We start from the raw sequence: 23,686 nt of genomic DNA, 5'->3' as shown, positions 1-23,686 counted from the left end.
ACTTTGTATGTATATGTATTTTCTTAGCCTTGGATTTTCTTTTGTCTCTTTTCTCCACTTTTTAGCCATGCATACACCTGCCCCTGCAGAGCTCTTCATCTCTGGCGCCCTTCCTGGTTCTGGATCCTTCCCATCCTCTTCTGCTTTGTCTGCCTATCAACACCCAGCTTCATTCTCAGGACGGTCGTTTCCTGGTGTGACCCCATCATTATCCCTACAGGACACGCCTACCTTCAGCCCCACCTCCAATGGCCTCCTGTCACCCCATGATCCTTTACTCCACATCAAGACGCCTTCTCAGTCAAGCCTAGGCTTTGACCGCCTGTTGTCTTCACAGAGTGCAGCTGCAGCTTACCGTGGAAGTCATGATCCAACTGGTGGTGGTGTCTCATCTGCTCAAGCCTCTTCTGTAGCCTCAGCTTCTGCCCGTCATCTGCAGTCTCATCAGTTCAACTTGCTGTCCTCCCAGCTTCAAGATCAGTCGTCCCAGTTGTACAGTGCCTCTGTGTTTTCCTCTACCCCAGCTCCACCTCAGCCAACATCTCAAGAGCGGACAGTACCAAGACAAGACAGTGTAATTAAACACTACCAACGGCCCTCGCCCCACTACCTTAGCTGTGGCGTGTCAGGATATCAGCAAGCCGCTCATTCTCGTCAGACTGGCCACTCTTGCAGTCCTTTAGGTGAACACAGTCCCTCCTCAGATCATAAACCCTCCCAAAGGACTGAACAGTACAGACCCATTATCCAGCCTTCTTATGGGTCCTCATCATCCTCATCTTCTGGTGGGGCTGGGAAGGTTACTAAAAGCAGCTCCAGCAGTGGTTACTCTTCCTCAGGATCTGCATCCTCTTCCAGAACCCCACACACTCCTCCTTCTGCCTCATCTGCTTCTTCCTCATCCTCATCCTCTTCCTCCTCCTCTGCTTCTGCAAGTGCTCGTCAGTCTAATTCCATTCCAACCTCCACTTCTGCCTCTGCATCCTCTCGGCAACAGCCACCTACTCAGACTGTACCACCTCCCCCCCAGACACATTCCCAGACCCCACAAAGTTCCTCAAACTCCACCCAGCAAACCCTTCCCAAGTTGTGCCTCTCGGGCTATGGATCCCCAGTGGCTCCAGTCAAGTCATCAAGTGGTCTAACTGGGCAGACCCCTCCTCAGCCACAACCTCAGTCTTTCTCTCCAAGTCAGCCATCACTCCTTTCTCAGACATATGGGGGATTCAGTTCTTCCCAAACTCATGATCTGCCTTCAGCTAGGACCTCTGGTGCTGCTAAAGGGTATGGGAATTTGGGGAGTCAGTCATTTTCAGCAGAATCAGTATATGGGACTGATTCAGGCTATGGATCTCTGCCACCATCCTTAGGGGGTGCTGGAAGCCCCTCAATGGGCTATGGTGCATCAGGACACTCTCCTGCTCTTCTTCGGTCAGGATCAAGTGGTGGAACAACCGGTGGTAGTAATAGTGGAGTCAGTACTGGAACAGGAGGCAGCAGTGGAGGAGGTGGTGGATCTTACCACATCCCTGATACTAGCCCATCTCCTTCTGGGAATTCTGGAATCATTCGCCCTGGTCTTCATTCTCCTGCACCATCACGACCTGCTCAATCACCCGTTGGAGCGGGATCCAACAAATATTTATCTTCAGTCCTCTCTCCTTCGTTTCAGCCATCTCCACAAGGGTACTCGGACACAAGAGGAACTCGATCACAGTCCTACCACACCACTGCTCCTTCCAAAACAAAGTCTGATAACAGCATACTTGGTGTAACAGAGTCTCAGCAGCAACAAGAGGATGACGTTGATGATGATTTTCTCATCCAACACCTTCTTCAAGCCCAGAGTCCAACTCCTGAAGCGTCCCACCACCATGCTCCTCAAAGCCATCATTCCTCACAGCCTACCCAGCAGACTCCAGTCCTTCCTGCACAGGATGAAAATAAAGGGCTTGCTTATGAGATGAGTAAAAGCTCAGAAGAAAGGTATCACCTTCAAAGTGTTATTCGAACCCATAGTGCCACCTCAAATGCTGCAATCTCTGGCTCAGGAACTGGAGCTGGACTGGACAGTCAATTGGAGATGTCCCTAAAGAAACAGCAGCAGCAGCACCAACAACAACAACAACAGCAGCAGCTTCAACAGCATCAGCAGCAGCCACAGCAGAAGAGTAACAGGACTGTTAGTGATGGAGGACGAGTGAACTCAGATCAGACTCATTCCCATTCTCATCATCATCATGATTCTCTGGGATCAGTGGTACATTATGGGCGGGGTGACCCATATTCTCAGCACTCCATTCCTCAACACACCACCTCCCACCATCAACACACTCCACATACACTGACACACACACACCTTCATTCTCACTCACACATGGATCTTCAGAAAAAGCCTCAAGAATCAGGAGATATGGCTTACATTCATAAAGAACCTGATGTGCAGCAACACCACCATCAACATCAACAGGCACATCAGCAGCAAACACAACATCATCAGTCCCATCCACAACATCAACAGCAAACACAGCAGCAACAGCGTCACTCTCAGTCCCAGTCACTTATAGACTCTCCCACTGACCAGTCTCGCCAGCCTTCTCATTTGCTGCAGTCTGTGCTGTCCCACACCCGCAGCAAAATAGAGCCTCAGCAACAGCAGCATTCTGTAAGCCAACAGGCCCTGATAGAAGCCAGTGGGGGAGTTGTGTCAGCTGAGACACATTCACAACCCCAAACATCCCAACTTCAACTCCAACTTCAATCCCAGGCTTTGGAAGCAGCTGGTCACTATAGCCATGGTTCCCAACAAGACCAGAGTCGCCCTAAGTCTAGCACAGTGTCTCCATTAGACATGCTGGAGCACTCCCTCTCTCAGACCTCCAGCCAGGAGGGAGGAATGGTGGATGAGAGGACAGGAGGTGAAGAAAGCAGGGGGAATTCAGGAGCAGCAACAACAGGAAGTGTAGAGAGGCGCCAGTCACAGGAGCAGCAAAGAATTTCATCTCACCATCCCACACCGCACCATGCCTCTGAGTTACACTCATATCTTTCTGAGCCAGACATGAGTTTATCAACAACTTCCCATGGACACCATCTCTCCCACCATCACCACCAACAACAACCACCGCAAGGTCCTCAGCATCCTAATTCCCACCACCAACACCCTCACCCTTCCCATCCTAATTCACAGAACCATCATCATCTTCCTCCACAGGCATCTTCTGCAGCTTCTCAGCAACAAGAGCAGGCCCACACTTCCCATTCCTCCCAGATTCCTCAAGCTCAACTCGACCAGCATCAAGGAGAGTCCCACTTTGACACCAGGAATTCAGCTGTGAAAGCAAATCAAAACCAAACCCAACAAAGCCAGAGGTTTGTTCCTTTAACATCCATCTGTTTCCCTGACTCTCTTCTCCCGGATGAGGACCGCTCATTTTTTCCAGGAATGGAGGATATGTTCTGCCCAGAGGAGTACAAATCCACCTGCTCAGGAGGAAGTGGACAGGGTCAGGATGGGGTTGCATCTGGCCAAACCATACAGGAAGGTATGGAAGGAAATAAAACAACACCTGGAGAAGGAGACAATACAGGTCCAAGTTATGATATGCTTGGCCATAACAGTGATCAGGGGTTTGGGCAGTATTGCCATGATCTTTCAGAACCTGACAATGTAACCATGCATTTGGATCTTGACTCCTTGAAGACTCATGACCTCCCATCGACAGTCAACACAGAGCAGCTTGGGTTAATCCAGTCTCAACCATCCAACCTTGGAATAGGGACAACTGGAAGTGTTGGGGAAGGATCTGGTGCCAAAATAGGTGGTACTGGAGGATCTGGTTCTGGATCAGGGGGTCTTACCTCTCCAATCTTCTGTTCCTCTCGCCCAAAGAAGCTCCTGAAGTCAAGTTCTTTCCACCTGTTGAAGGAGAGACCCGATCCCAACTCCTTGCCCAAGAAGAGCTATGCACAGGAGTATGAATTTGAGGATGATGAGGATAAGGCTGACGTGCCTGCTGATATTCGCCTCAATAGCCGAAGCAGGCTTCCTGATCTGATACCAGATCTTGTGTCCAGTTGTCGCAAATCAAGTGGAATTGGAGGGGGAACTTTAAGCCCTTTAATGGGTGATTTGGACTTTGGATACCCATCCCTTGGTCCTCCACCTCAATTATTGCCCCATGATGGACCAAAGAAAAGGGGCAGGAAGCCCACAAAGCCCAAAAGAGAAGGACCACCAAGACCACGAGGACGTCCACGAATACGCCCATTACCAGAACCTCCCCACACTAGGGGTATGATGGGACAGTATGGAACGGGATGCGTTCCAGAGAGAGGCAGAGGCAGGGGAAGAGGAAGAGGCAGAGGTAGGCGTGACGAATCAATGATGGACATGGATATGGCCAATAAAGATCCGAATCAGCTGTATCAACAGCACATGCAGCAGCAAATGCATCATCAATCACAGCAGCAACCACAGCATCAAGAGCCAATTAAATCCATCAAGGTAAACTAAGAACCGAAGTCTATAATATGCATTAAAAATCTGAGAATTTTGAGTATTTAAGGAATTCAAACCTAGGTTAGGTCTGAACGATTTGGACAAACAATCATATTGTGATTATTTTGAAAAATATTGCGATTTGAACTGTAATATGATAAATATAAAAAAACGAGTAAGTTACACTTCGGCCAAAATTAAGTCATGTTTTACCCATGCTGTACTGCTAACTAAATACTTACTCGTTAAGGGTGTCCATGTTTTTGGTTTTGTGAGGGTGTTCTGTGTATAGATGTGTTGACAATAACCTTTTAATGTGCTCATCATTCCAAATAAGGTGAATGCTCTCACTTTCTCTTCTGTCCTCAAAACCTTGTTGTCATTGGGTTACTTTAGATTTGTTTATTAACTTGGAGCAGCCAATCATATTTGAAATTACTCCAGTGGAATTAAAGTGAATCTAGATCACTTTAAATATTATGCACTCAATGGATGTTAGCACACTGAACAAAACTCAGATCATACCTTATACTCTCAGATCCGCTCTGAACACTGTACGTGACCCTAAGAGAATGTGATGCATTGCAGACAGAACAGAGCTGTGCACATATGTGCAGCAAGCAGCACATGCAGACTGTTTATTAATTAAATTAGCCCTATCGGTTTGATAATTCCTGTTTTATTTCTATTAATCGCCGATTGGCTGCCTTAGTAGTGGTTAAATGTTTGATGTTGGGACATGTACTTCGATCACTTACCAGAAAATGTTCTATGATGTCTTGCCTGTCTATTAGATCAAACTTCCTATTGGAACCATGTCATCTTCTGATGCCTTGTTGCGGACAGACTCCTTGTCAGGTACTGATCCGGCTCTCTCAGATGGTTCCCTCGGTTCAGCTCCCTCTTTGGGCTTGAGTCCTGGGACACCCGGAGTGCCTGACATGAACAGATCTCAAGACAAAAACAAGTCCAAATCACAAGAGGTATGAGAATACAGTGTGTTACTATTTGAAACCTATTCCACAGTTGTATTTGTGAGCATGTTTTTTTTGTTGTTTTTTTACTATTAACATATTTTGTCTTTTAATGATTAGATGGAAGAGAAAGAGTCAGAGAAGACTGGCTTTGTTGCCTCATTTCTAGATTTTCTTAAGTCTGGAAAAAGGCCATCAGGAATGTCAACGGGGTCCACTGACAGCGCTGGGAATGAAGATGCATCTCCTGGGAAAAGTGGAGGCATTCGCCCATTATCCCCTCAACCACCACCTCCACCAACTGCTACAGCTGTTTCTGGATATGGAGATGGTGAAAGTGATGGAGGACTGTCTTTGGGTGGCTGCCCTAGCCCATGCAAGCGCTTGGATGAAGAGCTAAAAAGAAACCTTGAGACTTTGCCCTCCTTCTCATCTGATGAGGAGGACTCTGTTGGAAAGAACCAGGACCTGCAAAAGAGCATCTCCTCTGCAATCTCTGCACTGTATGACACTCCTCAACTCAGCGCCTCCTCAATGCAGCCTCCTTCACTTCCACCTCCACCTCCTCCTGAACCACTGACACCAACACAGCAACCACCAGCACTCAGCCCTCAACCACCAATGCATACACACCCTCCTTCACATGCCCACACCCACTCTATTGAGCCTGCAAGATTACAAAGAGAAGTGGAGGAAGAAGAAATGAAAGAGAATGAGAATGTTGCAGACGAGATAGTGGAGCAATACAAAGAAGAGAAAGAGAAAGTCCAAGACATGGGGGTTCTGAGTGTCCCCAAAGTTGGAGGTAAGGGCTGGGCTGGGAAGAGAAGTAAGGATAATTTTTGGAAAGTCTCAAAATATAGTGTTCATAAAGCTGCTTTGCAAACAAGTTCCCACACCTGTGCTTCGTAAATGGGGCATCACTAAGAAACATCACTTGTTTGCTATTGTTTTGTTTCTGAAATTGTGTGTGTGGTTGTAAAATAAAGCGGACCCTTCTCTCTTGCAGACTCACTCAAAGAATCTCTTGAAGCCGAAGCTCCCTCTTCTCTCCCACCAGTTTCCCCATCATCCCCTGCTCCCTCCTCTTCCCCCTCCCATTCGCCGCTTCCTCCCCTCCCTCTTCCTTCTCCTCTCCCTCCACTAGAGGATAATCCAACCCCTCCTCAGACATCTTCACTACAACAGAACTCGCCACCAGTGAGTCCTGTTGTTCCCTCTGTGCCCGTCCTTTCTCCTCTACCTCCTCCCAATATAGAGCCCCCTCCATCCACAACCCCACCTCCACCCAGTCCACCTCCGGAAGAGGAGTCCATTGCAGCACCCCCCTCCCCTGAAGAGCCCCCTGCGCCTCAGATTCTACACAAGCACTTGGCCCAGAAACAAAGCGGTGCCGCTATTGTTGGAGAGACTGATGAGGATGAGAGTGAGAGTGGGGGCGAAGGTATTTTCAGAGAGAGGGATGAGTTTGTGGTGCGAATTGAGGACATCAGGAGTCTAAAGGTACATTTTAAATCAGTCCACTTTTCCTTTTTCACTTCCATTGTGGACCTTTGTCCAGCACATGTACACTGTCTATTTCATGTTTGATATATCTTTTGAGATTGTATTGGTGTAAATCTTTGATTCCATCTCTCCCCAGTTGGCCCTGCAGACAGGAAGAGAGCCTCCTCCAATTTGGCGTGTACAGAAAGCTCTGCTGCAGAAGTTTTCCCCCGAGATTAAGGATGGACAGAGACAGTTTTGTGCCACTAGTAATGTGAGTCATGACCCAGAATGTTAATTGTAACAAGCAGAAAGCAAAGTTTATTTTATTTACTGCATATTATTACTGAAAATTCTGATTCTTAGTGTTGCTTGCAAAGCTACGATTATTGCTAAACCTCTAACCCTAGGTATTAAATTTGCATATGCACTATTTGTGCTATAGACATGGATGATACCTCAAATTGTGCTCCTGGTTGAGATGTGCCATCACATTGGAAAGTGATCAGACTTACAATTTCTGTCTGGTGAACAATAAATCAGATATAATGATAAAATAAAATTGTGTAAAAATCATTGTAGAATAGACCTGAGGCATATCTAGGTGCCGGAAGATCATAATGACTGGGGGTAGGCTCTTTTGACTTGAGCCAGTATGTAACCACCTAGTTACCTCAGCAACCTAGCATCTGCATAGCAATGTGCTTAGCAACCACCCAGAACTTTGTAGTGGAGAGATTTACACAGCAGACACCACTCACATTTCACATTATTTCTTTAATAAAAATGTTGTAATGCAAACTGTGTAAAACTATTTTCTTCATCTGGCAACATTATTTTGATGAGATGCATTTTAAGTTGTGTTACTGTGTCAGTTTCTAAATATTTTCTCCTTCCCTTTTTGCCTTTCTCCTCAATTTTTCTTCTTCCTCTTAGTATCTGGGCTTCTTTGGGGATGCTAAGAAGCGCTACCAGCGGCTGTACGTTAAGTTTCTGGAAAACATAAACAAGAAGGACTATGTGAGGGTCTGTTCTTGTAAGCCTTGGCACAGACCTTCTGTCACCCTGAGGTATTATGAATCCCCTATGATAGCTAACTTTTATTTTTCAATTGACATGAGACATCAATGCCTTCCTAGAAAAGTATTTTACTGTTTTTGCTGTACACTGTAAACAAGCGTGACAATCTAATCATTATGATCTACACAAATAACAGCAGCTTTAACCATTCTAGCATTTTTGCAATTTCCACTCTTTAGGAGGCAAACTCAGGCAGTCCCTAAGTTAGTTCCACCCCCCAATAACCAGACTCTCGTTGCGAGAGTTGAGAAAGAAAGGGAAAATATTAAGGAGACTCGTGAAACCAGAGAGAAGAACAACATTCGGTCAAAAGAACAGACAAAGGACAAAGACAAGGTGCCTAAAACCAGGGAAAAGGATGAAAAGAAGGAGCGGGAGAAAGAGAAAAGAGCTCCACCTCCACCGCCGCCACCCCAGAAACCTGAGAAACGAGCATCAGTGACAGAGCGAGGGAAGGTGAAGGAGGAGAAGAAGAGTGGTGGAGTGGAGAAGAAGACTGAACGTGCTGCCAAGCCTCCGCCACCAAAGATGAAGGCTGAACCTCCACCCAAGAAACGCAGGAAGTGGCTAAAGGAAGTAGCCTCATCATCAGAATCAGACTCTTCAGCAAGTGAGGATGAAAGTGAGTACACTCCATAACACAACATATAGGACAACATTGACAACATATCAATGTTCAAAATGGCATACTACTAAACTATTCGCACTATTCTTGCACTATGTTGAATGAGCTCACTATGAGTGTTGTCTGTATGCATGGAACTCTCACATGGCCTACTACATTTGTGCTATATACAACAAGAGCGCACTGCGTAGAATACTGAATCCCATGGAGCAATGTGGCTAACTTGACTTAAGTTACATTTGTACTGTGACAAATGAACTTAAAGTTATATATCAAAGCAATTTTTAAAATATCATTATATAATTAGGCTACCAAAAGACATTTTTACACACAATTGGCTTAAAAAGAGTGAATCTCACAAAACCAAAAACATGTCTAGATCATAATTCACCCTAAAATCATAAGAAATTTTGAGACTTTGCCCTCCTTGTCTGGTGAGGAGGACTCTGTTGGAAAGAACCAGGACCTGCAAAAGAGCAGGTCCTGGTTCCTTTTGTTGGTACCATTAAAAAAAATGTCATTACCATAATGCAAACAAATTCTTTATTTAAAATGTGAAGCATTTACACATTATAGTAGTTTTTAGGGATGCACCGGTATGGAATTTATGGGCCGATACGATAATTCACAGCTCATTGTGGCCGATACGGATATTTAAAAAAAATATATATTATTTTATATTTTAATCCTTTAACCTGGAACTGCTAGCGAATTCATTAAAAGTGTATTCTTTTAAAAGTTTGGAATTTGGATTTGCTGCTAGGATTTAGCCAGCGGATGCAACATGAACCAGTGATGTGCCTTTATAACAGATGTATGCTGATTTGAATGAGATTTAAATGACAATACACTTGCCTAAATTCTATGGTGCCCATTTTTATGAGTGTTAACGGTAATCCTGATGAATGGATTACAGAGAGAGGACAATTAACTTCTAACAGATGTAACAAACATTAAACAACAAAACACAATACAAACACTTCTCTCTGTATTAGGGTTGCAACGGTATGAGATTTTCATGGTACGATAGCCATATCATGATAATATCATGGTATCAGAGTAACAGTATACGGTGTTACAAAGACCCTTAAAGAGGGGAAAACAGAAGTGTTTATTTTTTTGATTGAACAAACGCTTTATTATAATTGAAACTTGAAACCATTTTCTTTAATGGAAGTATGTGTAAAAAAAAAGTCTCCCTTTTGAAAATAAATATAATAAATAAGAAGGCTAACAGAATTATAACGATAAACCGAATTATAAACATGATGAAAAAATAGCATGTAACTATAACATGTTAAATAACTAAAGCATGTTAGTTTACATGTTAGCATAGCATGTTAAATTAACTATTAAATATATTTTAATGTAATGTCCTATGATTATTAATAATTAACATATACTGTAGGTAGGCAACAGTGCAGCCAGACTGCTCCTGTCTGTCCCTTTAACTCTGTCCCATTTGGTTCTCAACTAGTTTTGCTTCAGGACAGATTTTACATTGGACATCAAGTGGCGACCCACCATAGTGGGTAACATAACCTGTATTTAATGTATACTGGGTCGTATTTCCTTTAAGTTGCATATTTCGTTCATGGCTTTCAAGTACAAGGACGTGCATCAAGTGACATTATTTTTGTTGTTGACATCAACAACAAAAGTGACAGTAAATTTTCTCTCCGCCTTTTAAAAAACATACATATTACACAGGAGGAAAGGCTCCTCGTTACCATGGTAGGTCAGTGTAGCTAGTCTTAAATAATAGTAATAATAATAATAATAATTTATAGTAATTATGAAGAAATAAATACTAGCTGAAACACATCTTGAAACTTTAACTACAACTGCCACTGTTGATATAAAATGAGGTCTAATAGATTCTTCCTTTAGATTATTTCATATGAAACTAAAATTTTGTCATGTAAAATCGTGAAACAATTTTGTAAATGTGAGAAAAACGAGCACATATCACAGTGTTGCTCTTTTCCTCAGTGCTGTTTGGCATGTCAGGGCTGCTACTGTTTGAGAGGTTTGACTTGACTTTCTCCGTAATGCTTTAAACTAGAAAAGTCTCACTAGAATTTAAATTGATCAGTTTTGAGGTCTGCGCTCCAAAATATCGAGGGAAGCTCGGTTGTTGCACGCGCGCGCCAGAGAGCTGAGTAAATCATGATCGCGAGCTGGTTCCGTTACACTCGAGTGAAAGTCAGGTGAGAAGCCTTTATCTGATTGCGAGATTATCATTAAAACTGCCTCTGCAGTCCTAAATAGACTATCACTTGAGCGGCCACTGAAATTTCTTCAATGAGAGAACCATGGCATTGTTCTTTCCTTGCTGTCTGCGACCCAGTCCAAATAGAACTGTGACCCACCAGTTGAAAAACACTGTTTTAACAGTGTGTTGTTCACTCACACACACTTTATGTTAGACCCCCTCACCTCGCTTCTCTCTGACATGTTCTCAGTGTATTTTTCTCAATACCGTAGATAAGCAAATGTACATGGTATGAAAACCATCAATTTTCATACCGTGGTGTACTGTGAAACCGGTTTACCGCTGCAACCCTACTCTGTATATATGGTGTAATATTTATGATAGCAGCCAGATGGCGATTGTAGTAGTAGTTTGTGTGTATGTATGTGCGTGCTTTGTGCTTATGCACGTCTCATTCACAGTTGCACTGGCACAGTTATAATCGAAAAGTCATGAGTAGAAAAGTCATGAGTAGAAAAGTCTCAACTCATAAATTACAGCAAGCACTTTCGTTTCACTCACAAACTAGTGTTTTTAGCCACCTCAAATCGCTCTGAGGATTATTTCAATATCTATGCACCTTGTTAGGTTGTGTTTGGGTTCAATTTAAATGGGATTTTGGTCTGCAAGTAACACTGTGCTATTTTCCAGTAATAAGCGAAAATGATTGTAACATGCATGCATGATTTTGCTGCGTTTTAGCTGATGCAATGTGAACATTATATTCCTTAATATTCCTAAAACAAAGTTTCATTTTCTTTCATCCAAAGAAATTTAGTTGAAATAATTTTTTGTGGTAATCATCAAAATTATCCCATAAATACGGTTGATTGTAGCTTGATTGCAATAAAGCAAAGTTTTTTCTTTGCATACTGTTCCTTATACTAATTTTAAAAATAGTAGGCATTGTATAGAACTTTGAGTAGGTTAAAGTAAGCAGTACACAAGTATTCCATTCTGATGATGGAGTTCTGATGTGATTATAACTTGATCTGTTACTGCCCAACAGTCTCAGTAAAAGTTGGCCTGAACACGCGTGCAATGCGCGAGATGTACCGAAGCTATGTGGAGATGCTGGTTAGTACTGCACTTGATCCGGACATGATCCAGGCTCTAGAGGACACCGAAGGTAAGGGAATGTGCTTACTTGTGAGACAAACTACAGAACCCTGTCATTATCAAAGCATATTATGAAATGTAACCCTCTCTCTCTTATTGGCTATATCAGATGAGTTATATCTTCCTCCAATGCGCAAGATTGACAGTCTTCTGAGCGAACAAAAGCGGAAGCTTCTGAAAAAAGTAAATATGAGCTCCCAGCATCAGGTACTTCAGCTTTTATTTTCTGCGTGCTTTATCCTAAGATGATGTTCTGTTAAGAGGATGTTAGCAACCATTCAATGTCATTCTGAATTCCTTTCCATTCCTGCTCCACAGGAAGCTCTTCACACGTTCCCTCAGATAACGGCAGAGACCCTGGACTCGGGGACAGTGAGGTTCAGACTGTGTGGGGAAAGCTACAACCGCAAAACCCTGAACCGTATTAAAAAGAGTGTATCCAAACCACAGGTAATCCTATTTTTCAATGCATTATCGGTAGTACAGAGTACCGATTCGGTACCCGAGCGCTGACTAGTAGGCACTTTCAAATGCCGACATGCGTATTTTCACACATACTCTGTAAAGATGTAAATGGTGAAAAACTGGTGGAACAAAAATTTGCATGTTCAAAATACAGAATCTGTGCATGTGGCTTAAATTTCTGAGGGAGGAATCATGCAGATCAAAATGGTGCAAGTGCTGCCACAAAATTGTTGCTGAACACAATTTGCACGAGCAATTGCAATCTTGCAGGTCGATTCTGAGCGCTATATCAGAGGATGGAGCAGACCATCACAATCTGACACACTCTGCCGGGACTGTACAGCATCACTGTGATCCAGACACCTGGATTATCTTGCTAAAAGTGCAACTGAATTAATTAAATCCGCATCTGGATATACACCAGGTTATAATGGTGTTCAACATCATTGGATCATTATTTGATGAACTACTGCTGATATGATTTTGCTATTAACAATTTGTATTGATTCTAGTATAAAAAAAAACAGAATAAACAACAAAAAAAAAATAGATAGATACAGAATCAACTTTAACCCCCATTATTGCCCCCTCCCTAAACCCACCCTGTACCTCAACAAATATCCCTGTGGTCAAAGCCTAAATTACACAAATCGCACATATAAACAAACAAACAAACAAACAAACAAAAAATGTTTGAGATAATAAAAAATATAAAAATCAACAAACAAAGAGAAAAGAAAGAAATCCACAAAGAATAGTATCCAAAATTGCTACCACAATTTTGTCTCTCTCCACATGGTCCTCACTGAGAACCTTCCAGAAAGGACAAATAACTGTCCCATTTCTGTCCCAAGCATCCAATCTGCCAAGCCGCTTATTTGACATCTTTTCAAATGCCGCGACCCTGCCCAATTTGGTGAACCACACTTGAAATAAGGGAGTGCCAAATTACTTCCGTTCCCTAAGAATTATCTATCTGCCAATCATTACACTAGTTTGGACCTAGCTTTTTGTATATTTGTCACCTACTTTAATAACCGCCTCATCAGCTCATTAGAGTATCTAAAATCTTACAGATAAAATTCTGGACTCTTAACCAGAATTCTTGAATCTTAGCGCAGTACCACAGATCACGGGCCATGTCTCCATCATCCAACTGACATCGCCAGCAGGTAAGTGTGTCTTTTAAACCAAGACTGAACTATCTAGAGGTAGTCCATTAGAAACAATGCAAAATCTAAAACTAAATCAGGTGTACCCTTGCATTCCTTTTTTTTATAATTTATTTTTAATACCAATACCAAGTTCAAATCTCTTTCCCATAAGCTCTTAAGAGCTGTTAAAGACTCTGAATCAACAAGGAATAATGTCACTTCATGCCGCTCTAATAATCTTTGGGAGGCTAGGCCTATATCAAATAGGATCTGAGACAAATAACAATAAATTATCTGCGTAAAGTAGAAGTTTATGCACCACATCTTCTGCTACAATGCCAGGAAAATTATCCTCATTTCTTATTGCAGCTGCTAATGTTTCCAGGGCAAGAGAGAACAACAAAGGGGAGAGAGGACAGCCTTGACGGGTTCCCCTACCAAGAGAATAAAATCTGAAATTAATCCATTAGTTTGCACTGCCGCTAACGGACGTTTTTAAAGTAACTTAATCCACCAAAAAATAATTGTTCCTAAACCCATACATTTCAAAAATGTTAAAAAGATAGTCCCATTCCACCCTTTCAAACACCTTGAGATGGCAGCGATTAGGGTCTTATCATTTGCTACTGATCACATAATATTTATAAAACGTCTAATATTATCAGAAGATCTACGACCACAAATAAACCCCACTTGATCTACTGTATATGTATAATAGATATAATTACTCAATCGATTAGCCAGAATTTTCATATCTAACAGGATCAGGGAAATTGGATGATAACTTTTACACTCATTTAAGAATGAGACTGATCAGGAATTTCATCATGGTTGGCAGTAGTTCACCTTTCTTTAATGACTCTGTGTAATCTTCTAAAGTAAGTTGAGCCAGTTCTGTGACATAAGTTCAAACAAATTCTGCGGTAAAAACCATCTGGCTCTTGTGCCTTACCTGTTGGCAAGCCTTTAATTACCTCAACAAGCTCCTCCAAAGTAATATCTGAGTCAAGAATCACTTTTGAACACTCGTAAATTTAGGGAGTTCTAATGGCTCTAAGAAATCGCTAATATCCTTATCGGTAGTCGTGGACGTGGAACCATAAAGATTGAAATTGAATATCCTTAAAGGCTTTATTAATGTCTGTGGCTGAAGTAAATACAGTATATTGCCTCCAGAAGACTTCACTGAAGGAATGGTGGAAAAACAAATCTCTCTGTTTTATGTAGCTGGCAAGACTTTGTCTCCTGACTCAAAGTATGTATGTCTTGCCATGACTAACAAAAATGTCTACCTTCTGTGACAAAATAGTATTATACCTATACTCTAGCTGTGTCAACTGTCAAAGGCCATTGGGTGACATTTGGCACTTCAGCTCTGTTTTAGCACTTTTATTGCTCTTTTCTAATTCTATGAATTCCTGTGCTTTGATCTTTTTACGATGCGCCCCCTAAGAATTGCCTTAAGCGCATCCCATGCCCCGCCCATAAAAGACACCGAAGACCAATTAGTTTCTACATATGACTAATGTCTTTATCATTTGATGAAATGCTGGGTCCTGCAGAAGGGATTTATTAAAGTGCCATCTTTAGGATTTTCTTTTCTCTATATGCGGAAACATCTCTAAACACACCAAAGCATGATCTGAAACTAAAATATTCCCAGTTGAGCAGATGGAATAAGTGACTTACATATATAAAAAAATCTATTCTAGAGTAAATCTTATAAACTGATGAATAAAAGGTGTAGTCTCTTCCAGATGGATTCAGGAATCTCCAAAGTGGCTAATCAAGGACTGCATATATACCCCCCTTTCACACACACTCTTTGTCTGTTCTCATCGATAGTGTCTCTGAATGTCAAACATACCCGTGTCTTCATTATTGCCTGCAAGTATCAAAAGACTGTTGTGAGTTATCTGAAACATATGTCATTTACATTTTACATTTTATGCATTTGGCAGACGCTTTTATCCAAAGCGACCTTATTACAGGGACAATCCCCCTGGAGCAACCTGGAGTTAAGTGCCTTCCTCAAGGACACAATGGTGGTGGCTGTGGGGCTCGAACCAGCGTCCTTCTGATTACCAAATTACCAGTTATGGTGCTTAGACCACTACACCACCACCACTCCACATATCTGTTCATCATGTCTATACCCTGTCTGGATATTACTCACCTGGTGTTTGCCACTCTGCTCAACTGGATTTACTCACAATGTTTACATCACTGTTTCAATCGTCTGTTCAATAAACCCTGCTACTGTGTTCATATCTCTGCCTCCGTGAGTCTCTCCGTGACACCTTTAACTTTTAAATCCTCATGCTTTTATTTTGACATTGTCTTTTTGTAGACAGTAGTTTAATTTGCTTCTTATTCAAATTCTGGTGTAAAAAAACAGCACCTCCAGTGCCATTCTAAATGCATATTATAAGTGAACCGAAATATTGAGCATCTACATCTGAGATGTTGTTCGTGAGTAGCGCTCAAATATTGCGCACAACTTGAAGGCTAAAAATAGGCATGTGTGTGAAACAGAGCAGCGCCATTTAATAACGTGCTGGAGCTGCACATGCTTTTTATGTAATTATTTATTAAACACTGCCTGTTGTGATTCACATAGCAATTGTACGTCTTCAAGTGGCTTTGAATAAAATGCATGAGTCATATTAACTACTTTAATTGTGTTTTAATTAAGTCTTTTATGTCAATTTTTGAGCTTGACAGTAATGAACATGACTAGCACACAGTATAGAATTTGGATCGGGCTCATCGGACTGATACACGATCCATTTAAAAACATCAGTATCGGAGCTGATACCATTCCAGGTATCGGATCGGTTCATCCCTAGTGTCAACGTTGCTCTAAAGGGATTAGAATCTTTTGCATCACTATGATAAAGAACTGGATCCATTAAAAGATTGAAGTCTCCTCCCAAATCCATATCATGAAGGATCCCAACTAAATTTCCCTTAAAATCTATAAAAAAGTATTGATCATCAGCATTGGGTGTATAAATATTAGCCAAAATAAGATTTTGCCCCTGTATTTCAGTCAAAATAATAATTACTATTCCTAAATTATCTGTTTGAGACATTTTAATTGTAAATGCTTACTTATCAATGTGATGACTCCCCTGCTCTTACTCGAACCAGCACTACAAAACACATGCCCTACCATGTTTTTCAGTTTCCTGTGGAGAAAGGTGCATTTCTTGAAGGAACACTATATTTTAAAAAAATGTACGCTTAAGAAAATATATAACCTTCCTTTTTATAGGGTGCCCCAGCCCATTAACATTCCACATGGAGAGAAACATTTGACCTATATTAATGTGTGACATATTGACATGCAAAGAAAAATTGTGTACCCAAGGCTAAATGATTCAGCATTGTGTAACCATAAAATCCTTATTAACCCACAGAACAATTAAAAAAATGTGCTTCAACCTTGCACATAACATTCCCAATTGGTGTCCATCCCCCAGAAATCAGACGGTTCATTTACGCACACGAGATCCTCCGCGACACCATTGTCGACACAAGATTACTTCAATCCAGTGTTTGTTTGTTTTATTTTGTTGTTTTTTTTTTTACATGCGCCATACAATTGAACTGCACATGAAAGTTTTCAATGAAACAGGCCCAGTAAATAACAACATCAAACCAACAAAATGAACAAATAAACTCAACAATAAACCAGTAAAGGGAAAGAGAAAATAATAATTTTTAAAAAGTAGATCGAGAGAGAGAGTGGGGCAAGCAACGCATCACAAACCTTTTCAGACCGCATCAGCAAAATATACTAGGTGTAGTCCTGCCAATTCAGCAGTGGCAAAGCCACCAACTCAGTCCATTGATTTAATGAATGCCATAGCGTCTCGTGGGCTTGTGAAAGTCTTCAGTCCATCCTTGGCATAAATTCTCAGTTTTGCCGGAATAGCAAATCGAAGCTCATATCATGTGCATTTCGTAATTTCTTACACTCTCTTTAAGTCTTTCCCGTTTTGTGAGTGTAACACTTGCAAAGTCCGGAAAACCTATGTCGTAATCCTTGCAGCACAACTTGCCTTTATTCCTCGCCGCACGTAAAACAAAGTCTCTGTCTTCCGACCGCAAGAATCTTGCCAGAATGGATCGGGGTCTGTCTCCCGCTCTGGGAAGCCAACCGAGAGCTCTGTGCGTGCACTCTATATCCAGATGAAGGCCCATTGTGTTGAACAAATTCGGAATAAGCCCATCCAGGAACTTGACCATATCTTGACCTTCCTTTCCCTCTGGGATTCCAATGTAACGTTAGTACTCTGCTTCGATTATCCATATCCTCACATTTTTCCCAACACCTGATCCATATCAGATTTGGTGGCCGGTGGGTTAGTCTAGAGCTCTTTTCTGGCTGCTTCCAGAGACTCTATTCGCTTTTCAAGCTCTTAAATTCTTGTGATCAGGGTGGAAGGTTTTGCCTCCATAGATGTGGGCGCTCTACATATTTCCACGTAGCCCTACGTGTCGGTCGAGATTTTCGTTTGCAATGCATAAATGTTCACAATATCTTGAACTACATCCTGAGGCGTGCTGTCATTCCTAAACAGACCTCACCATCTTTCTCTTGAGAGGCATCAGACGCGTGCGCCGTAAATGCCCCACGGGCCAACAATTTTGAATTCTTTGACATCCAACACTCCTCGTGTATTTTAACAATCAAAACTAAATCAGTTCTCACCAAGTAAAGTGTAACGGAGAACGCCACCAGGTTGCTTCCACTCGCATAGTCACGGGACTCCTCACTAGTTTTGTTATTTTAAAATATAAAATAAAACATATCATAGGCTATTACTATTATCATAATGAACATTTTGCAACATACAAATGGAGACTAAAGAGTAAAGGTTTTCTAGAATCATTTCTGAGGCTGTACTGAAATATGACACACATGACAATTCACCTGTAGCCCCAATGTTGTTGCATGTGATTTGCATATGTATCCTGAGAGTCTGAGCTGCATTCACATAGACAATACTATTCTTACAAACTGCTCCTAGATGACTGACATAGAAAAAAATGGAGAAGTCCTAATTTGCATGTTGCGTGAGACTCGATCACACTTCGATTGTTGGCGCCATAGCGCAAATGAACTTCTGAACAAAAAAGCAAATCAGGCGCATGCCGTTGACTACTTAGAGGTTTGCAAAGCAGTCATAGTGCGTATGTGTCGAGTGCATCCGTTTGGGCTTGCGGTCAAAAATGTTTACTTTGAACGGCTTAGTGTTCGGTCACGCACGAAACGGAATGGCACGTGGAAAAATTAAGTATGTCCTAGCCTTTACACAAGCACTGTTTATGTAACTGATATTTTGTTCTCTTGTTATTAATTGTTCTATTATTTTTATTTGTTCCTTTGTTCTTAATTTTAATATTGTTTACTTAAATAATAACTTCAAAGCTGTTTACTTAATTGTTAAATACTTAAAGGCTGCATTCCCATGCTTTAATTCATTAAATTACGGTGTACTGGATTAGAATTTGTTGTGGCATCAAAACCGGTCTTGAGAATGGTGAAATTTCACTATCGACAACTGAAATATTTAAATGTAATAAAAAAAAGCAGTGTTGAAATAGTGAAAGAACTTGAATACTAACATGTCCCTGTCCCTGTCTTCTACAGGACCTCAAGTTGTCAACTGAAACATGCAGACTCTACAGTCTCTACCATTCACTGCATCATTATAAGTATCATACCTTCTTACACTGTAAGAAAGAGGTAAGATCATCTTCACTACATTTAACATTAAGCAGCTACCATTAACAGAAGCATACGTAAATGCATTATTATAGTCAAGATGAAAGTTTTCAATTAAACTCTTCCCTCTTTTTCCTAAAGACGGACACTATAGAGGAGGCTTCAGAAGATCCTGGCCAGGAGGAAGTTGTTCAGCAGTGCATGGCCAATCAGAGTTGGCTGGAGACACTCTTCAACTCCTTCTCAGAGCTGATGGCCCTCAGCGCCAAAGCTTAAGAGACAAGAAAAGAAGGGAAGGGGAGCATGAAAAAGGGGAACCACTGAGGAATCAAGGAGGCCTCACGGTACAAAGGAAGCTGGATTTATTGTTGCCTAGCTCCCCTATCCTCCTCCTTTTGTTTTACAGATTATTTTCTTTCAATGGCTCTTATACAGTGGCAACAGGAGAGGACTGCCAGCTGGTTGCCACTGGCAAATAACTTTATTAACTCTTTACAAATGTCACCGAGGCCATAGATCTGGTGCAGGACCCCTCCTAAGTGTTCAAAGGAATGGATGAGACCAAACTGAGATCACCTAAAATGAGCTGACCATACCGACTACACTGAACCAGGGGGAAATGGATGCACAGCACCATTGCTACAGTTGAAGGAATATACTGTGTGGAATCTTTATATGTTGAATCGACTGACACGATTCATCATGTTGGAAATAACTGACAAGAGTTTGTCAACACTAGGGAGGAAGTCTGTTACTGTTTGAATTTTACACAAATCATTTTTTAAAAGACAATAGCAGTTTTATTCCGGCTTCTTTTTCCTGAAACGAGAGCTACGGTTCTGTTTTGTAATCGAGTAAAGAGTGGCGTGTGCGATTGGAAACGACATGATGCAACATTCAAACGCGTGCAACGACATGATGACATTCAACGCTTTAATCTACACACGTGAGCTAAAGTAATGCATTTGTATTATTTATAAAGACATTTTTAACGGGAATTCGTACATAAAATACAAATCAGTAACGCTTCATTACAGTTAAAATAATGTTTGTTCAGATGTTATAAATGGATTCTATTGCCACATTATGAGCTGTCTTCCTTTTCGCTCATAAACGGTGGGTGGATACAATGGAAATGTATTATTGTTTATGTCTGTCACCGAAAAGAATTGAAAGACAGAGTAGAACAAAATATTTCAAGCTACGCTAAACGGTATTATTGCAGTGCGTTGAATTGAGATTGAGAGTGAAGCATTTGGTTCCCATTAGGGAGGGTTTATGTATTAGTACTATTTAAAATGGAAATTTGTTTTTATTCGTTTGTCCTTTGTCTGTATTCTGAGTATTCTTTTGGAACAATCTAATACTGTGCTTCTTTCAAAATAAAGCCTTTGTGTAAATATTGTACAGCTCTTGACAAAATTCTCCCAGTTCTTCTGTACATGGACTATCCCTGTATTTGACAAACAAATAAACCGTCAACAACAGAATTGCATCCTCTATATTTGATTGAGTTCTTCTGGTTTTGTCCATCAGAATGTTCCATGAGGAAATTAAATCATTTTTATTCTAATCTACATAGATCGGATTCTAGGAAATCTGTAAATGGTGTTAAAGGAAAATTCCAGGTCCAATACAAGTTAAGCTCAAATAAACACATTTGAGGCATAATGTTGATTTTGAAAAAAAAAAAAAGAAAAGATAATTTTTAAAAAAATAAATAAATTGTGGTTCCAGTGAGGCACTTACAATGGAAGTGAATGGGGCCAATGTTTGCAGGGTTTAAAGGCAGACATGTGAAGCTTAGAATTTGATAAAAACAACTCGTGTGTTATTTGAGCTAAAAAGTTGTTTAAATTTAAGTTAATTTTAGTACAACGTAGTACAATTTCATATAACTTTAAACAGAAAGTGTTAGTAAGCGATCTGTTTCTCACCCACTTTTGCAGATATTGATTTAATCACTGGAGTCATATGAATTACTTTTATGTCTTTATATGCTTTTGGAGTTTTAAAATGTTCGTACCCATTCACTTGCATTGTATGGACCTAGAGAGCTGGAATATTCTACAAATCTTAGTTTGTGTCAGCAGAAGAAAGTAAGTCACGCATCTGGGATGGGATGAGGGTAAGTAAATGATGAGAATGTTTGAGTGAACTATCCCTTTAACTTGAACTGATCCTGTAATATCCCTTTAAGGGTTTGGAACGTTTTCAAAATGTGCACAGACCATTTTAACCTGCAGGAACATTGTAAATATGCTCACAGTCGATCAAGGAGGACATTATTACGATTTTCCTCACATATATGGCAGGAGTTTTAGGTTATTAAAAAAATTAATGTTCAACTCTGTTTTCAAAATAGCCCATAAATCAAAGCGAAACGGTCAGAAATAATTAAAAAAAAAAGTAATTTTTTAAACAAAAAAATACACTGAAGCTGTTGCTACTGCTTTTACTAAACGCTAAATCGTATCCAGGAGACAAAAAGAAGAGGTTTCTGAGTTGGTTATCTACGCCATCTAGTGGACATTTAAAGTCAGAAAATCTCTAGACTGACTTGCAGTGACGTCAAAATTGGAAATCGAAACGAACAAGGATATCCCGGGTGGTGTACAGAGATTTTAAGTATAATAGTTGAATTAAACACAGTAGTGAACAGTTAACAGGACTCATGCCTCATCGTCGTGATATTATAAGGGATCATTGACCAATTATGAGAGGCCGCAGTGAAAAAAGTCGCCTCAACTTGACTCGAATAAAGTTATGTGCTCAGACGATATAATATTGCATTTTCCCCCGTTATATTTATGGCTTATAATATGAAGCCAGAACTCGTTATTCATTATACAGATTCTCGTCTAAAGATATGTCACATATGAGTATCATATTTCGTATATACATCACGTATATACTATGTGTGAAATAAATATATATGTATATTTGTGTGTGTGTCGTTTGTCTTGTTAAGGCTAATCTTTTTTCATTAATTTTTTTTTTTTACCTTTTACGAATCCTGATTTGCACACAAATAACTTTAATTTTTTTTAATTTATTTATTATTTTTTTTGCATAATTTGGCAAGATTACAGCTTGATACAAATAAAACATTGGACGCAATACAAATATTTGCTCACAACTGAATTTTCCTTGTTTTCTTCAAACATTACATATCTCATATTTCATCTCAAACATGCTTTTCACTGAAACAAGTCAACTTGTTTAATTAGGCTATTCTAGCTTTTTTAAGAATATATATACCACAGTTAGTTCCGGTTCTCGAATCTGATTGGACGAGAGACGTTCCATGAGCACTGATGGTGTGACACCATCAGCACTCAGACGTTTCACTGTGTGTATCACACCGCGTTCATGCTGTTCTAGACTAAAGTGTATCTGTTAGGAGTTACTGGCTTTATTTTTGAAATTACATATGTTAGCCAGCAGGTGAAGGCAAAAGATAATTTTGGTGTGTAATATGAGCCAGTTGGTGATGTAAAGTGAATCTGTTAGTCATTGTTTACATAGAACTGTGCTCCGTGATCACTCGTATTACTAATACATTATCAAAACTAAGAAATGGTTTTAAACGGTGTTTCAGGCAAGTCCAGCTGGGAGGAGGCCTCGGGGAAGACCCAGGATTAGGTGGAGAGATTACATAACGCCTCTGGGTCCCCCAGTCAGAGCTGGTTAATGTGGCTCGGGATAGGGAAGTTTGGCGCCCCCTGCTGGGGCTGCTGCCCCCGTGACCTGACTTCGGATAAGCTATTGAAGATGGATGGTAATACTTTGGTACTTTTATATTTACCATTGTTCTGATTGATTATAACCACATTTATAAACCATAGAATTTTCATGGTACTCTACAACATTTCAGTGAATACGTTGTTACCAACATTTTTTGTACATACCGTGGTTGGACTATTGTGTTGTTTGAAGTACGGTTGAGTACCAATTATACAATTGGTCCACAGTGGTGGTCTTTGATGTTAATAGCATGACAATGATTGATAATAATGTTCTTGTAAAACAGTAAACACACACCTTAAATTTTAAAGTACAGCTCACGACACATAAATGAAGATCAATATAACATGATGAAGAGAGAGAGGAAGTAGCTCACTCCACACTCTCACTCATTAATCTTTTTAATAGACTTAAGAGCAATTCAAAGCTACTTTAAACTACATAAATAATTATGCTTTTGGGAAACTACTTTAGTGCTACTAACGTTCTACTGAGTGCTTCGGGAAACCCAGCCCAGGTCATTAAGAAGATTGTAGATATCACAT

The 23,686-nt window shown here is 40.7% G+C and overlaps 1 protein-coding gene across 1 annotated transcript in view; it reads left to right on the top strand.

The window, feature by feature from the left end:
- The window catches only part of LOC127633405 (proline-rich protein 12-like), a 32,229-nt gene extending 11,346 nt beyond the window's left edge, over window positions 1–20,883 (top strand). The window contains exons 4-15 of the mRNA XM_052112475.1: window positions 66–4,507; window positions 5,296–5,484; window positions 5,596–6,280; window positions 6,485–6,978; window positions 7,118–7,234; window positions 7,897–8,030; window positions 8,220–8,662; window positions 11,929–12,048; window positions 12,148–12,245; window positions 12,357–12,488; window positions 19,320–19,415; window positions 19,536–20,883. Coding sequence (XP_051968435.1) covers window positions 66–4,507; window positions 5,296–5,484; window positions 5,596–6,280; window positions 6,485–6,978; window positions 7,118–7,234; window positions 7,897–8,030; window positions 8,220–8,662; window positions 11,929–12,048; window positions 12,148–12,245; window positions 12,357–12,488; window positions 19,320–19,415; window positions 19,536–19,670 — 7,085 coding nt within the window. The 3' untranslated portion in view covers window positions 19,671–20,883. The remainder of the gene's footprint in view (window positions 1–65; window positions 4,508–5,295; window positions 5,485–5,595; window positions 6,281–6,484; window positions 6,979–7,117; window positions 7,235–7,896; window positions 8,031–8,219; window positions 8,663–11,928; window positions 12,049–12,147; window positions 12,246–12,356; window positions 12,489–19,319; window positions 19,416–19,535) is intronic.
- The last annotated feature ends 2,803 nt before the right edge of the window (window positions 20,884–23,686 follow it).

This window comes from Xyrauchen texanus, chromosome 40 (assembly GCF_025860055.1).
Source record: "Xyrauchen texanus isolate HMW12.3.18 chromosome 40, RBS_HiC_50CHRs, whole genome shotgun sequence".
Classification (NCBI taxonomy): domain Eukaryota; kingdom Metazoa; phylum Chordata; class Actinopteri; order Cypriniformes; family Catostomidae; genus Xyrauchen; species Xyrauchen texanus.
This window is presented reverse-complemented; position numbering and strand designations above follow the sequence as displayed.